The sequence below is a fragment of the Pleuronectes platessa genome, chromosome 1 (genome assembly GCF_947347685.1).
Source record: "Pleuronectes platessa chromosome 1, fPlePla1.1, whole genome shotgun sequence".
Classification (NCBI taxonomy): Eukaryota; Metazoa; Chordata; class Actinopteri; order Pleuronectiformes; family Pleuronectidae; genus Pleuronectes; species Pleuronectes platessa.
This window is the reverse complement of record NC_070626.1, coordinates 1983786-2000612: the sequence shown is the minus strand read 5'-3', so window position 1 is coordinate 2000612 and position 16827 is coordinate 1983786. Positions and strand designations below refer to the sequence as shown.

Genomic DNA, 16827 nt, shown 5'->3' with positions numbered 1-16827 from the left:
ACAATAAACCATGTAGTAACAATCATGTATTAATGTATCCATGTCATTCTGTAGCCAGTTTTTAAATGTACACCACAAGTTGTTTTCCAAAAAAAAGATAATATTATGTCACTCATTATAAATTGGCTAAATGGGACCCCCTACCGATAAGGATTTAAATAACTTGATGAAGAGCCTACATACATTGTTCAATATTAATCAGTGCATTGAAACTGTCATTTGATTTGTTTTTGTTGTTGGTTATTTTTGTCACCATTCATTATTTGAACCATCATCATCATGAGGTTGCATACTGTGGGAAGTGCAGAGGTTGATTAGGCTTTTCAGACATAGGCGTGATCTGGATGCAAAGCTGCTGAACCTCCTGGTGACTTTAAATGTCTGGTAAATGTCTCTGGAATGCTGATGAAGACGAGTGGTGTGTTTGCAGCTTAATGGTCCATGCACTCTTTCATATTGTGCTCTAAGACTTTTTCAGGACACAGCTTCAGCGGCCACTGCCTCTCCATATTGCAGGCTTTTTAATATGGTAGAATGTCGGACTCAATGTGTTGAACACTGGTGGGGAACACAGGAGTAGCTAAAAAGCTAAATATTGATTAACACAAAGCAGGATGAATGGACACAACTGAATGAATTTGGTTTTATGTCATAGTGGTTTCTATGATGTTCCTTCTCTAATGGCTGGCTGATTGGGGCTGAATAAGCAGAGGCAGGGTGAATGGCAGCTGATGGATAAAGCAAGAATCTTGACACAAAAAATACTGTTTTGGAAATAAATCAGGAAGGTAAAAAAAACAAGGCAGAGATCCACAGATACAATAACTGGTCTTCGGGTTGGTTGAATCATTTCACCACTATGTTCTGATTTAGAGGTAGTACTCTCACTTTCACGTTATTTAACCTTTATGTTATCGTTGTGAGTGTTCATTTTAAGTTCTGCCAGTGAGTGAGTCTGCCTGTAAACGCTAGATGGCAGTACCGTTATAATCAGACGCAACATAGGCGCTGTGGGCTTCTCGGCGGCAAGAAGAACCAGAAGAGCTTCCTGACTGTCTCCCCTGGCTCTCCAAAGATGGCGGACACGTGTGGCCAAGTATTGCTGGGATCAGGGTTCACCGTCCTCTCCCAGCCTCTGATGTACATCAAAGTCCTGATCCAGGTACGGGGGGGGGGGGGGGGGGGAATATTCGTGCTAACGTTGCAGGAGCTAATTTAATAACTGTTTGCTCGCCTTTGTAAATCCTATATAACTCAACTAGCCAGTAAGCTAGCAAGAGGAGAGTATCAAAGTCCATCGAAAATACCGCAGTTTAATGTTGGTCCGCTTATCGTTAAAAGCACGTACAATGGCCTAAGGCTGTTAACGAATCACAATCACAGACTGCTAAATTCAGTATCTTTGTGAACAACAGCAGCACAAATTCTAACTACATTATACTGCGGCTCTTGTCCCAATGACCTTCTGTTTCCAAAACACTCTGTAGTGGGCGGAAGCGACGCGGTTGAACGCATTCTTGAAGTTCTCACCGAAATGCAGTGCTGTGTCTTTTAATGTGTGTATGCACAATGTTGAGCAACAATCAATCGCCCCGAGACATATTCACGTAAACGGTTTCATTGTGTCTAGCGAGTCAAAGCGTAATAGTTGCTAGAGATGAGATCTAGTTAGCTGACAGTTTAGCAGCTCCGTCTTGCTGTCCGCCCTCACAGCCTCAGTGTGGCTGCCGCCGCTTATGAAGACATGAAGTGATTCGTACTGTCCCCTCATAGTGAAGGGTCAGGAATCGATACATTTCCCTTCGCTAGCTTTTATTTGTATGAACAGTTGTCTTATTAGTCTGCGGTTTGCCTTCTGTCTTTATGCAAATTTAGCCGTTAATCCTACATAGCGATACATTTTTGTAATCTCTCTTTAAGAGCCTTGTATATGGGGACCTGCGGGCCTCTCTCACCTTTGGCCCACTAAACTAGCTAACACAAGCATCTTAAGGCAAACGTGTGGAATGAACTGCAACTTACAAAGTTAACTAAACAGAGAGGGGGAAGTGGAGAGTCACAGTGTGCAGAGATATGATGAAGATTCATTCAATGAGCAGCTACACGGATCTCTTACTGTACACGTCTTTCACTTGTTACTATGGTGTGTGTTGGTAGGTAGGACATGAGCCGCTCCCTCCCACCATGGGCAGGAACTTGTTTGGCAGACAAGTTTACCAGCTGCCTGGACTGTTTGCTTATGGTGAGTCTGACTCGAGGCCTTTTCACAATTGAAATCCGTATTTGTATTTATTTCAATGCTTCTAAGAAGGCAGTAGTAGATGTTTTGCAGATCTGATCATGGTTAATGTTGAATTGTGAATGTTGATAAACCTTCACCTGAGCACACTACATAGAATGCCGGGATAATGTTGTCATTAACACTCTTTAAATGCTGCAATTTAAATCAGTGCAAATGTGTCCTTCATTAAGACGAGTTAGCTATTTTGAGCTAATTTCAGCTCTCTTAGTAAATTATCATAGTGTACTATTATGTCAGTGGACAAGGTAGAAAGAAAACAACATATTTAAAGATTTACAAAGCTAATAGGAAAATGGTTCTAAGAAATGCAAGTAACTTTTTCTAGTATCTGTTAGATACTCTCAGCATTGCAGTTAACTGCGTTGAAACACAAATTGTTTACTTGTGTACCAGTCCAAAAAATATTGTATGACTTGTATTTGACCACTTTGTGTTGTATATCTCTTACAGTGACAGCTCAGATCTTAGGTCACAGTTTTTATCTAACTAAAATCCCATCACATTGTTTTTTAACTAACTTTTTTAACATCCTTCTATCCTATTTTCTGAATCTTTTAGCAAAACACATAATCCAAATTGATGGAAAAGCGGGGCTCTTCAAAGGACTTGGTCCAAGGCTCTGTGCAGGCACCATTGGCACTGTTGTGCACAGCAAAGTTTTGCAGGTAGGTCTGACTACATTGAGTTCTCCATGTATATATTTGATTACACCCACAGCTTCTTGCTCAGATTAATACAGGGATTCAATGATGTTTAGTGCAACTGGTATTGCCTGAAAACAATTTATTTAACTCTAAAACTCTCAGTAATTCATGTCTGTACTGTTCTCTTAGTGTATGTCACACATGTACTTAACAACTTGTGGAAAGGACTCATTTGACTATATCACTGTTTCCCACATCTCTTTAGGCCAGGGGATTCTGACACACTGAAATGTCTGATTTGCATGTCTGACAGACAGACACGTCCGTCCTACTTGGTACTGCTTGGAGTTGGCTTACTTTTGAGCCACAGAAAGAGCTGTTTCTGTTAAAACTAGATGGTGTGAAAGATAAGCAGATTGTTCTTGCAAGATGAGGCAAGAATATGAAACAGAGACGGAAAACATGAGGCGCACTGAGAAATTAAAATGCGATTTTATGCAGGAAAAGCTGAATTGAATGAGATATTTCCAAGACTCCTGTTCCTCCCTCTCAGTTTCTCCTGTGTTTACGTGGGTTTCCTGGTGGGAGGAGCTGGACCCAGTGTCCACAGTCTATTAAGTGTGGCCTATACTAAAGGCCGGCGCATCCTTCTGCGTTTTCACAGGCCTTACGTGCTTATGCATCTCTTCTTACGTGCGTCGCTATATTTTTCTAACTATACGGCAAAGCTCATGGCTGTCAATAACTGCGGGTGAGTTGACATAATATTGTCCGATCAAACAGAATAGCGCCTAGCTGTTCACACCGGACTCGCCTTTCTCCGCACCCGTCACTCCACGATTCTACTTTCTCCGCTGGTTGTTGGATGCGCCGTTCAATGTTCTGGGGCAAATGATGATGGTCTTCACAAGTGTCTTCCCTTTGTAGACAACCATGCCAGGATGCTTTGATATTAGAAAAGCAGTTAAGTTCAGTAACATCGCTGCTATATGCTAATTAAATTAAGTGCATTGTGTATCTTCAAAGAGGGGGGGTGCAACTTGTAAAGATAATTATATAAGGTTGTTGTGAAAGTAAATGACTATAATACATTGAAATGATATTAAACTAAGATATATATATATATATATACACAGTATTAGCGTAATTTTTAAATCCTTATTAATGGAGATACTACTACATTTATGGGTCTATCTCCTATTTTGCCGGTGATTCACAAGGTATTCTGGGAAATTCTCATAGCACTTGGTTTGATGTGTGGGTCTGAATAATCTCAGCCTTAACACTTGGCCCTCCCCCTCCATCCCAATAGGGAAAGCTAAAGGCCGGCGTATGCTTCTGCGTTTTCACGGGTTCGCAAGCGCAAGAGCCCTTCCGGGCCCCTTACGTGCTTATGTATCTCTTCTTACGTGCTTGCGTGCGTCGCCCAATTTTCGTAACTATAGACAAAGCTCCGCGAGCCTCCGCAGCCCACAAGGCTGTGATTGGTCTGCTAACTACATCCTTTCCGGAGTCGCATTTCCGGTTTCATGCCACATAATACCGGCAGAAACAACGGAAGATTTAGAAGAACGAATATGGACCAAATAGAAGAGCGTTTGGCAGAAGAGATCCGAAAGTATGATCACTTGTATAACCCGTCACTGACTGGCGGATTTGTCTGCCAGAAAAAGGCTACGAGGAGCCGCAGTGGCGATGTAAATAAACAATCGACGAAGAAGAAAGAAGGTGTCTCTAAGGTCGTCTTCGACAAAAAACATTACTCCGCCTAGTTTTCTGGCGGGGAATTGCTTTGTAAGACGCGCAACGCTTGGGGAAGCATGAATGACAAAGAGTCCTGCAACACAGCTGCGTGAAAAGCCGCCGACGCAGTTGCAGAAGCATGCGCCGGCCTTAACAGTCTCCCTGTCCATCTCCTTCCTGCAGCCCCCGGTTGGTTATGTTGCAGCCTTAGTTGTCTTCAGTTGGATTATTACCCTTTGGTTTACATGCACCTTGCAACAGATCATGTTCACTCACTCACACACACACCCGACACTGATGGCTCACACTCCACTTGGATTAGTCAATATACTTTTGATGGTGTGTCTGCTGTTTTGTGTTGGCCTTATGAGCCGGGCTGCATCTCCACATTTTGCTTCGGCTTGAATATGTTGTGGTAAAGATAAGAGTTGTTTTTTTCTATGATTGCATGTCTTACATTATTTAATGTCACTCAATACAGATCATTAGTTTGATGGGGCTTTAATGAATTATTACTTTAGGCAAATTCAGTGTATTTTGTGCAAGAAGCAGCTCAACATGCAATATGGCAACACAAATAGAAGTGGGTGTAATGTGTACTATTGGAGATTAGATTCCACATGTGTGTTTACACCTGACAACTACTGACTCAGGCCTTGATAGTCTTTGGTGTCTTCACATCTGGTTTTATTTGTTTAAGGATGCATTTTAGTAGTGTTAAAAGGGTTATATGTCTATGTATCTAAATAGAACTCGCCAACTGTTATTTCACAAGTTTTTAAAATGTGAACTGCTTATGTCTTACAGTGGTGTCAGGAACAAGGCACATCTCAGGTAAGATGTTTTTTTTCTTATTCATCATTTGTACGCCTCGTATCTCACTGTGTTGCCGAGTGAGTGGGGGCAGAGCCCCAGGTCCTATGTGTCTGTGTAAACTCCAAGTTGCTCCAAGCACAGACCCACACACAAAATGTATCCACTCTTGCTGGAGTGAACGTCGCTCCGGTTCATCATTTGTAAACTGATTCGTTTGGTTCAGCGTTCACAATGAACATGAACATGTCTCTGAACTCTCTCCATGCTCTGAGTCTCTTCCCTCCTCTACTGATACAAAAATACGTATGGGTGCAGGAGAGTTCTTTGGATGGGCAGGGGGGTGAGATGTCCGATGTGAAAGGGGTGCACGTGGAAAAGCTATAATACATTGAGTATATTTGATATGTCACCCACCCCTAGGTGCAAGTAAACCTCTAACTTGGTACATTATTAGATTGTCATGACAACAAATTACAATAAGAAATGTTAAGATATCCTTAATACATGAACAAAATTAACCAAACGCAACAATATTAAACATTTGTCACAGGATATGTTACCGGCTCAAACAGGATGGGATGGCTATGCTTTGTAGGACTTTTTTTCAATATGTTTAAATGAAACAGGAGTGTACAAACCAAATGCTGCTTCTGCTCTGAAATGCTAATTGTTTTGCTCCAGTGGTCCGTCATGAAAACCCTGTATTAAACAGTTTGTCGCCACTGTTTGAAAAATACACGTTCACGTTGCTGAAGTCTCCTCTCTTATCTCGACCTCACTGTACGTTTGTCTGTCTCTGTGTGTGGGTGAGTGAGGGGAGGCCTGTGTGTGTAATTGTAAACTCTGCAGAGAAGATGAGAGTTAATGAGATGAGAAAGCCGATTCGTCTTGATGTTTGGCGCACCAGTGAGACCAAGGAAAATAAATTGTTGCACACATGCAACCAAAAGTTTCGCACTCTGGAGCCCTGTCATGTTATGTAGAGCAACATATTGCATTATTAAGGCAAGAGGTGGAGCATCCAGATACTTCTTAACATCTTCTTTTGTGTCGTCTACGTGTATAATTGTTTTTTTCATTTTGCCCCCTTCCCCCAGTCTTTCTACCCTAAATTCATGTCATCTGTCTAGTTTTTCTTTCTGAAAAAGATTAAGTTGGAAAAAACACAAACGATAGATAATCATAAGGTTTGTCTCTACCCAGGTACTGGGCATCCAGCAGAAGGCGGTGGAGGGCTCCCTTCAGCATGTTGTTAATGAGGTAAGATCCTTGTACAGATATGAGATGTTGCCGGCAAGAAACACACCAAGACAAAGATTAAACTATTTGGCCTCAGTAAAGGTTCACCTTCCAACTTGACAGGGACCCCACAACAGGGACAACTATGAATGTCACCTATACCTATTTAAACCCTGAATTAACAGGTATACTCAGATGTGTTTTAAATACGGGTAAACAAACTGACTTCTTGCCTTTTTAGGTGATCTTCCTCTCCAGCATCTGCCGTGCGAGTTCGTAGGCGGTGAAGTAATTGTCGCATGTGACGTTACGACCGTGTAGTCCCTCCGTTACATCAAGCACTACCCTCAACCCCAAGTTCCGTTCTGGGCGTCCGTTTCCCGGCTTTCCGGTGTACACTTGCAACTTTCAAGTGTAGCTGGATTTTGCATCCCAGGTCACAAACGACTTGATTCCGTATTTTGCCGGCTTGCTGGGCATGTACTGACGGAAAGGACACTGGCCTATGGAGAAGGATAACGCCGGGTTCACACCGGACGCAGTAGCGTGGCGTAAGCGCAGCGCCAAGCCTCTGGCTCCCATCCACTCCCATGTTAAACCTTTGTGCCGGTCACCCCGGACGCTGAAGCACCACGCCACTCCGCGGCTGCCTAGCGCCGTGAAGCGATCGCTTCGGCGTCGAGTCAATTTTTTCCGCTTGACGCGAGCGAATCGCAACAGGAAACACACTGGAAAATGATTTTAAACTATATTTTATATGATATAAATGATCAAATATGCATCCCATACTTTGTATTCACCTTCTGTTGTCTTCGAGTTTTAATTTTACCACTTTTACCAACCACATTATTAAATGTCCCCCTCTGCCCATCCATTACAGCAACACAAGCAGTCATAAAGATAAAAAAAGAGAGGGGGGGGCTACGTATTCTCCACATAGGCTTGAGTGGAGAATACGTAATTTACCCTCGACACCCGACATTTAACGGAGCAAACAGCGGAGATGTTCTTCAACATGGATGACATTAAATTAATAATTGAAGTGGAGAAGTACAGTGAGTTGTATGATCCTCGGAACATGTTGTATAAAGACAACACTAAAAAAGACACATGTTGGGAAGCTGTTGCAGTAAATGTTGGAGCAACAAGTAAGTATATGCTTGAAAAAAATTATTAAATGCCGTTTTTACTGCAGGTTGATAGCAGCAGAAGTATGTGATATTATTAGTAATGCGTGGCGCTTCGGCGTCTCTACCGCATCCGGTGTGAACAGCCAAGCGCCGGCGCGCCAGGGATTAGCGCTTACGCCACGCTTTGGCGTCGCTTCCGCGTCCGGTGTGAACCCGGCGTAAGAAGAAGAAGAGGAGATGAGACGAGGACTAGCAGCCGCTATGTACATGACATCATAACATAACATAATAATTATAATCTAATATAAAAACTAACCTCTGAACGGAACCAGTTGCTCATCCACGGTCACTTCGGGCCCCGGGTTGTAGAGACACGGTAGCCGCGCCACCCACGTGTCCCAGACTCCTCGCACGGCTTCCAATTTGTCCGTGGCTCGTCTCCAGCGTATCGTGGCCGTCGAAGCACAGCAGTCTGGAGTACGTGTGGAAGAGTTTTAGGGGCATCGTGGCACGAAATATCGCCTGGCCGTTCTCTGGGTGCCACAGGCTGGTGGCGGCCTCGCCCCAGGACCTGTACACGCACGCTAAGATCAGCAGCCCTACGTATGCACGCAGGTCGGTCTGATCCATCCCTTTCCATGCGTCACCGTATTTTCCGACGACCCTCCCGGTTCGTCACCTCCAGGATGATGTTCTCTACCGTCTGCATCATGGGGCCCGGACAAACCCCGCTGAGAGCAGCATCAACGGCGGAGGAGGAGCAGCGGCTCCCCTCTCGGCCATCCTCCCGCGATGCCACATTATTTCCCCGTTTCTTGACTTGAAGGTCCATCTTTCCAAGCGTCCGGTGGGGGTGGGGGTGGGGGTGGTGGTTCAGCCGTGGTCTTGACCCTCTTCTTCGTCCAAGGATGACAAATCTGCAGAAGCATCACCCACTGGGTCGTAGTCCTTGTCATCTACGTTGTCTTCTACCTTATCATCCAAGTTGTCCTCCACGTCGTCCTCAAAGTCGTCTGTCTTCTTCCCGGTCTGCTACTCCATCTGGTTGTCCGTCCGTTCTAGGTCTGGCTCTTTTGCGTCCTCTCCGGGAGCAGAGGAGGGATCCTCGGATAATAGCTGTTTCAATCGTGCAAACGCGCCGACGTGATATCGTGGCATGGTTAGGGAGGGTGGCACGCGGTGAATGGGATACTGGCTTCTCTATAAACCCCTCTAGATTACAATTGGAATCAGGTGTGGGTCTGACTGACCCCACATTGCAGCACCCCAGTGTCCTCCCTGGGGGTCTAATTGGCCCCCCCAGAAGAATCGAGAATCACAATCCATTTGTCTCAACTACACCCAGGAGAATTGGATAATAACAATCCTTGGGTTACCCTTACCCCATACCTGAACAGCCAGGGCTTGGGATTGAACACACACACACACACACTCACTCTCTCTGGGTCAATTCGACCCAAGAACAACACGAGGGTTAACACACCGAAAGCCGAAGTCAGTCTCACCTAGCTGTCTTGCCAAATGAGCATGTACACCTGGGTGTCACCTGTCCATCACTGCAAATCTGAGCCGGAGTTAATAATAACCTTTGTCGACTTAAGACTAATTTGACCCAAAAGTGGATGCTTGTTAAACCTAGTGCTGCACAATATATCGAAAATGTATCATCGCGATATCAACATGTGCGATGAACAAATCGCCAAAGACTGCTTCAACTGTGATAAATGGTGTTCAAAATGGTATCTATATGGTGTGTAGTCATAACTACTAGAAATATGCATAGTCACTTGACGGTGAATAAGATGTAAGCACTGGCTAGAAAACCTGGATTTAAATAATGCACCATTTATGGTATTTAAAACGCATGACCCCTAACAAGGATACTGTGTTTTAGTGAGAAATACTGAATGTGAAAAGAACTTGTTTGTGTATAAGGAACCTCCAGAGGGCACCTTTTACCTTTGTATGCGAAATGTCTTTGCAAAAACAACATAAACTTTCATTATTACATTAAATATGCGTAAACTATTTTCCGATATGTTATACATAACATTTTAGTTTTAAGTGTTACTGACAAATTCATTTTGTCTCCACAGACAACTAAAGAAATGATAGCTCGTTCCTGTGCCACGATTGTCACACATCCCTTTCATGGTATGTCATGAATATGTGCAACAGCTCAAACGGATGCTTTTACCTGACTCACTTCAACTGTGTTCATTAGATGTGTAGGGATGTATGATAGCAATGATGTGGTTCAGTTGTGAGATATTCAGGTGTTTACTTTCTTAATGTTAGCATACGTATCTGTGTGGGTAGATAATTCTTATGTCAGTATGTTTTCCTTGACTTGTGTTACAGTGATTACTTTGCGGTGTATGGTCCAGTTTATTGGGAGAGAAACAAAATACAGGTAATGTTTTGACATTGTAGACAAATGTCACAATGAGAGGAGCCAAACTTGAAAGATCTTTTCATCTCTCCATCTGTTCCCAGTGGTGTGTTTGACTCCATCATCACAGTCTACAGAGAAGAAGGCGTACTGGGTTTCTTTGCGTAAGTTTGACACTCGTTTTTCTCTTTCTCCTCTTTAATGGTGAACCTTAAGTTGAGTCCAGTGAGTCAGTACAAAAGCTCAGTATGTCCCATCAACATAGTTTTTATATTCCAGTAACACAAGCAGGGAGTCCCAATCGTCAGTAGTCGTCGATGTAAACAGACGACACAGTTTGCCAGAGATGTCATTTTAAGAACATTGTTGAGATCCTAAAACCAATGTTATTCTTTTATCACTGTCATGCTACCCTGGTGTGCTTGCAATCTTTTTTTATAAGGTTGTTTTGAAAAACTGACCATAAAATATTGAAATTATATTAAACTGAGATATTAGTCATTATCTTAATTTTGAAATCTTTATTAATGGAGAAAACAAACAGGGTTAGGCCTAGGTCCACCTACAGTGTTAATTTGTGGACTTTTCATACATATTTGAAATGCAAACATTTCATTATTTGGCAGTTTTTAGTGGCTCTCTGAGTAATTTGCTGCACCTCTCTGTGTCTCCATCATTCGCGCTGTGCACTGCATCAAACTAAATTGAGCGCACCGCCATCTCCTCCAGCTCTACATACATATACCATCAAGTCTCTGTTTTAAAATTCTCATCTCTCTCTATTGTCGGATCATTGTCGGAAGAAGAGAATAATTAGACAATAGAGAGACATTTTTTCATTTCTCTCTATTGTCTTTATTCTCTTCTTCCGACAATGATCTCAATATCTTAGAATTTATTATCTACGGCAGCAGGCCTCCATCAGATGGGCCAATTGTATTGACAGGCCTGTGGAACACTATTTATTGTGGTCTGTATTAATATACATCGTGAGTGATCTGATAACAAATGATCTGAGCTAAGTGCTCATCTGAGTGCGTCCTGATCTGATCCCTGAAACCACATTCTGAGGTGCTCTGGGATGGATGTGGCCACATTCTTTTTTCTATGTGAATATCGGCAGAATGCATATGGGCCACATATGAAGCACTGCCGACTCAGCTGATTTCCTCTGACCTGCTACAGTTTCACAATAAAAAGAAAGTATTATCAGTATTTTTTGTACTTCTCAGTGCCCATATGTTGTTTGTTGCCATTGTCAAACTATCAATACTGACCAATGCATAATGTTCTTTCTCTCGCGAACACACAACGCTACCCACACAATGTCATTGGACACATCTGTAATCTCAGACTGGGTCAAAACAACATAATTTGATCTTCGTGAACAAACATTCCACACATTATTATTTGCATATTTAATAGGGAAGTCGCATTAGATCTCAAGTTGTCACATTCAGGACACATTTTAATATCAAATTTGAACACATGAGATCGATGGGATGAGTATAAATTAACCTGGCAGGTCTCATAACATGGAAAGAAAGCCTGGCGGGGAACCGGATCAGTGGCTAACTAAATTGTAACCTAAACTTTGTCTGCGATCTTTTATCCAGTATGTAAGTTTCTTTGATCAGATATTATGTTGCTTTTTTTACCCTAGTGGTTTGATTCCTCGCCTGCTCGGTGATGTGCTGTCCCTGTGGATTTGCAACCTACTGGCACACCTCATCAATACATATGCCATTGATGACTCGGTATGCTGCTTCTTGTATATCACATCATTTAGGGGCTCTGTATTCTGTAGGGGATAGGTTTTAAGGACTTGATTGCCCTGTGATCAAACTGTCAGGCAGCACTTGGAGTAATAGGGCTGTCATGAAGGGTAAATGCACAGAAACACTTCCCACTATAATGCAGGAGATAAAACAATGTAACCTGAGATGGACGATACATGGAGATTTGGTAATGTGGATTTTGTATGCTCATGTCGGGTTGTTGTAGTTTTTTTTTCTTTATTAACGAACTAGGGATTATCAAATGTTTTTCCATGCTGGTGGGTGGTTTCGGTTTGTCAGGGGGTTCCAGTATTATATTCTTTCATAGGGCCCAATATTTCTAGCGGCGACCCTTGCCATACACTTTACTGAATCACATTATGAGTTGGAACAGTTCGTGATTTAAATTTTTTACTTAGATTTTCTCTGTGGTTTTTTATCCAGTACTCATTAGGTTGATGATTGCGTTTCCATTGACTGTTATTACGTTATTTTGGTATCAAAGTTATCCAATGTACCTCATACATGATTTTCAACTTGAATATATATATATATATATATATATATATATAACAATGAATCTGTTCCTCTGCTCAGATGAGTCACACAGGCGAAATTAAGAACTGCTCCCAGGCTGTAACAGGGGTGAGTCTGACACGTGCATGATCTTAGTCCACCTGTTTGAAGCTTGTTTGGTCATCTCTGCTCTTTCTTTCAGTTCTTTGCCAGTATGCTCACATACCCTTTTGTGTTGGTGTCAAACCTCATGGCTGTCAATAACTGCGGGTGAGTTCACATAATATTGTCCGATCAAACAGAATAACGCCTGGCTGTTCACACCGGACTCGCCTTTCTCCGCACCCGTCACTCCACGATTTTACTTTCTATATATATATATATAGAAAGTAAAATATATATATATACAATATTAGCGTAAGTTTCCTTATTAATGGAGAAAATACTACATTTATGGGTCTATCTCCTATTTTGCCGGTGATTCACAAGGTATTCTGGGAAATTCTCATAGCACTTGGTTTGATGTGTGGGTCTGAATAATCTCAGCCTTAACACTTGGCCCTCCCCCTCCATCCCAATAGGGAAAGCTAAAGGCCGGCGTATGCTTCTGCGTTTTCACGGGCCCGCAAGCGCAAGAGCCCTTCCGGGCCCCTTAGGTGCTTATGTATCCCTTTTTACGTGCGTCGCCCAATTTTTTTAACTATAGACAAAGCTCCGTAAGCCTCACGCAGCCCACAAGGCTGTGATTGGTCTGCTCACTACATCCTTTCCGGAGTCGCATTTCCGGTTTCATGCCACATAATACCGGCAGAAACAACGGAAGATTTAGAAGAACGAATATGGACCAAATAGAAGAGCGTTTGGCAGAAGAGATCCGAAAGTATGTTCACCTGTATAACCCGTCACTAACTGGCGGATTTGTCCGCCAGAAAAAGAAAGAAAAAGAGAAGCCGCCGTGGCGATGTAAATAAACAGTCGACGAAGAAGAAAGAAGGCGTCTCTAACAGTCTTCAACAAAAAAGGTAACTCCGCCTAGTGTTCTGGCGGGGAATTGCTTTGTAACACGCGCAACGGTTTGAGAAGCATGAATGATAACGAGTGCTTCGACACAGCTGTGTGAAAAGCCGCAGACGCAGTTGCAGAAGCATGCGCCGGCCTTAAGGGGTAGGGAGAAAGGGTGAAATGGAATTGGGCCTTACATTTCCACTGTTCTTCAGGCTCGCTGGAGGCCTGCCTCCCTATGCATCAATATATCCCACCTGGGTGGACTGCTGGAGACATCTAAGCAGAGAGGTAACTGCATCATAAACAAAACAGCTGGATAGAGATGTTCCAGATACAACCATCACATAAATCAATGCATGTTATCGTCTTCAGTACTTTTCACATTGTACATGGTTTTCACTTTACAATTTTATTGTTCAGAAGTCTAAATTTAAGCTCATCAGATTATACAAACTTTAAGAAGATAAAAGTTGTCAATTTAGCTTCTGTAATGATGATTTGTAACTTGTGTTTTTATGCAGTACAGCAGAGGTCTTCAACAGGGGGTGGTGACATTTTAGGTTGATTATGGAATTTTTATATATTTGTAATAAAAAAAACACATTTAAATCACTTTAAATACAGATTAACATGAATCCTACATATTGTAGCCAACGGATTAATGGAGGCAGAACATGTAATCTTTCAGTCTGCAATGCACACATATGTATAGTAGGGGGTCCCTGCTCCATCTCCATCAGTTTGGGGGTCCTTAGCCTGAGAATCGTTGAAGACCCCTGCAGTACAGTATAACCACAGGTTGTCCAGGAATTCAAATTCAATAGTACTTCCCTTATGTACAGACCAGATCTTGTATGCGATAGTGCTTTCACGCCTAATCTGTTTGGTGTGTCATTTGTATGAATATTTATGGTGTTATGTTAGCTGTAGTCCTGACTACTGTGCTATCAAAGAAGGATAATTAAAATCAGGTTTTGGTCAGTTGTGAAGTTCAGCCACGAAGGGATGGGTTTCTGGACTAGGGTATTCTATCCAGAAATGTACAACTTCAAGGCACTGGTCTGATAAAGGAAAAAATCAACTAATCAAGTTTATGATACATTAATGTAACTATGAATTTGATGCACTCAGTTATTCAAATGTGGGGTTAAAAGGCCTGTTCATCTCCTCATATGCCTTCACAAAGTTATTTTTTCATGATTTACAGACCTGAGACTGATTGGCCTTTAGTATAGATGTACACTGTAACATCACCACTAAACACTTGTTTCCTCTCTTCATTCCAGGGCAACATGAGCAGAGGAAACAGTTTATTTTTTCGGAAACGTCCTGCAGGAAAGATGTACGCAATTGAACAGAAGAGATTTTTTTGAAGCCTCAAGAGAGCTAAGCTGAACATAGCTGTGATAATGTAACAGAAAAAAAAATCAACAATGCCTGAACTCGTGCTGGACAGTCGGCACGTTATTCTTTGTATGCACTTGTTTACTCTGAGGTTTTTTTCCCTAAAACTGGCCACATTGTGATTAAAGAAAAATATAAAGTTTCCAGTTTACCTCTATCAGGTTGTTTTATTAATAGAAATGTATTAACGGATTGAAACTGCAGGCTCATTATACAGTGAGATGGATCAGGATCTCTTCTTTTGAAACCCACATGTAATTTTAAAAAAATGGGAGGATGACTTGTAGTTGCAACAACCCATGCATACTGTTATGACAGACCAATGTGTTATCCCCCATGTTTTTATTATCTATAGTGATATATCATTAACTCCCCTTCCTCCGTGTGATGGGATTGTTTTGTTGAAAAAAAGCACTTCAGTCTGCATGTGGTAATTTCTAAAATTCACACTAATGATCAAGTGGGACCTCTTGTCATGTGGTATTGTCTTCTTGTGTTAGTCATTCTAAAGCTTATTGCTGGATGGGCTTGTAATGCTTATGAAAAGGAGGTGAAAACTCTGAGGTGGAGGTTTTCCAGGAGCATATGTTCTTGTACAGGGGCATGGAGAAGAGCCTATACTGACCAAAATCTCTGACACTGAACATTTAAGTGCTGGTATAAGCTCATCCTGACTGACCCAAATAAAAAAATACGCTTTTTGGACTTGCTTCTCTTGTAAAGGTGTTTGATGTAGTTTTTGGAAGACTATTAAAACAAGGGTACTATGTGGAGAGCTGCTTGGGTACAGATGTTCAATGAGCTGAAGGACTGGGGAGGTTCTGTTTCTTACGGTCAACAGAGCCAACCATGAGTGTCACTTTTATTCACACGTCACAATCTCACTCACACACTGTTGGAGGATTTTGCTGGATATGTTGATAGGAGACACATTGTTACATCAGCCTCATCCTCTAATCCGTATACTACAGACTAAATGCTCTGTATTTATATATATATTTTAGATTTTCTAGTCTGGACAACTCAAAGCGGTTCACAGTACACTATTGCCGTACACACAGCTGAGACACAGCCCTTCATTCTTGACATGTCGTCTTTATTATTTTAGCCTAATAAACCAGTGCTTATGCTGCCCAGATCACAAACTGGTTTTGAAACTGATAACTGCATGTTTGGAACCACTGATCTGATTATTTATTCTGGCCCGCTTGGCTTCTGCCTCCTGCAGCTGTTTCCTGTGTTTAGTTCAGCACCAGTGTGGTCCAGTATCAACGGAAAAACAACTTATTGGTATGTTTGGGGTCATTTCTATTTGTCCCTGTTGCCTCAGGAATTAAAATCTTTCCATGTGACTACGTAATTATGCATTTATGAACTAGAATCAAAGCAGTGGCTGAGCTGGAAGAAAAAAATAATTAATTTAAAGTATAAGTGAAGTGTGTGTGTGAACTTTAGTAGCAAGAGAAAGAAGCACTTTACGAATGAGCTTTTTCCCTGTAATTTAACATTAAAATAAAATGACACTGTCATGTCGTGATATTGTTTTAGTTGTGGCATCAATTAACATTGTGGAAGCTGTTGCCCTTTTAAATTTAATTTAGCTGCTTATATCCAACGCGACTAACAATAAGTGCATTCAACTATGAGGGTACAAACCCAGAAGAAGAATCAAGGAAGTGCAATTTCCTTCAAAAAAATAGGTAAATGCCATAAAAGTGCTACTAAATCTTAACTTTTATGGGAGTTATTTTATGTTTTTTTTCAAGGTATAGTCTGAAGAGATGTCTTTAGTCTGCTGTGTAGAGTTGCTGCTGACCTGATGAGGGATCTACAAGCCGATTGGCAGATGCAGAGTGGA

At 42.0% G+C, this 16827-nt stretch overlaps 1 protein-coding gene across 1 annotated transcript; it reads left to right on the top strand.

The window, feature by feature from the left end:
• Positions 1 to 1006: 1006 nt before the first annotated feature.
• On the top strand, positions 1007 to 15674 carry mtch2 (mitochondrial carrier homolog 2). The gene is made up of 13 exons (XM_053427914.1): positions 1007 to 1162; positions 2158 to 2242; positions 2861 to 2967; positions 5497 to 5523; positions 6709 to 6765; positions 9971 to 10028; positions 10236 to 10287; positions 10371 to 10430; positions 11930 to 12023; positions 12642 to 12689; positions 12763 to 12830; positions 13778 to 13853; positions 14852 to 15674. The coding sequence occupies exons 1-13, from the start codon at positions 1076 to 1078 to the stop codon at positions 14936 to 14938; spliced, it is 906 nt and encodes a 301-aa protein (XP_053283889.1). The 5' UTR covers positions 1007 to 1075; the 3' UTR covers positions 14939 to 15674.
• The last annotated feature ends 1153 nt before the right edge of the window (positions 15675 to 16827 follow it).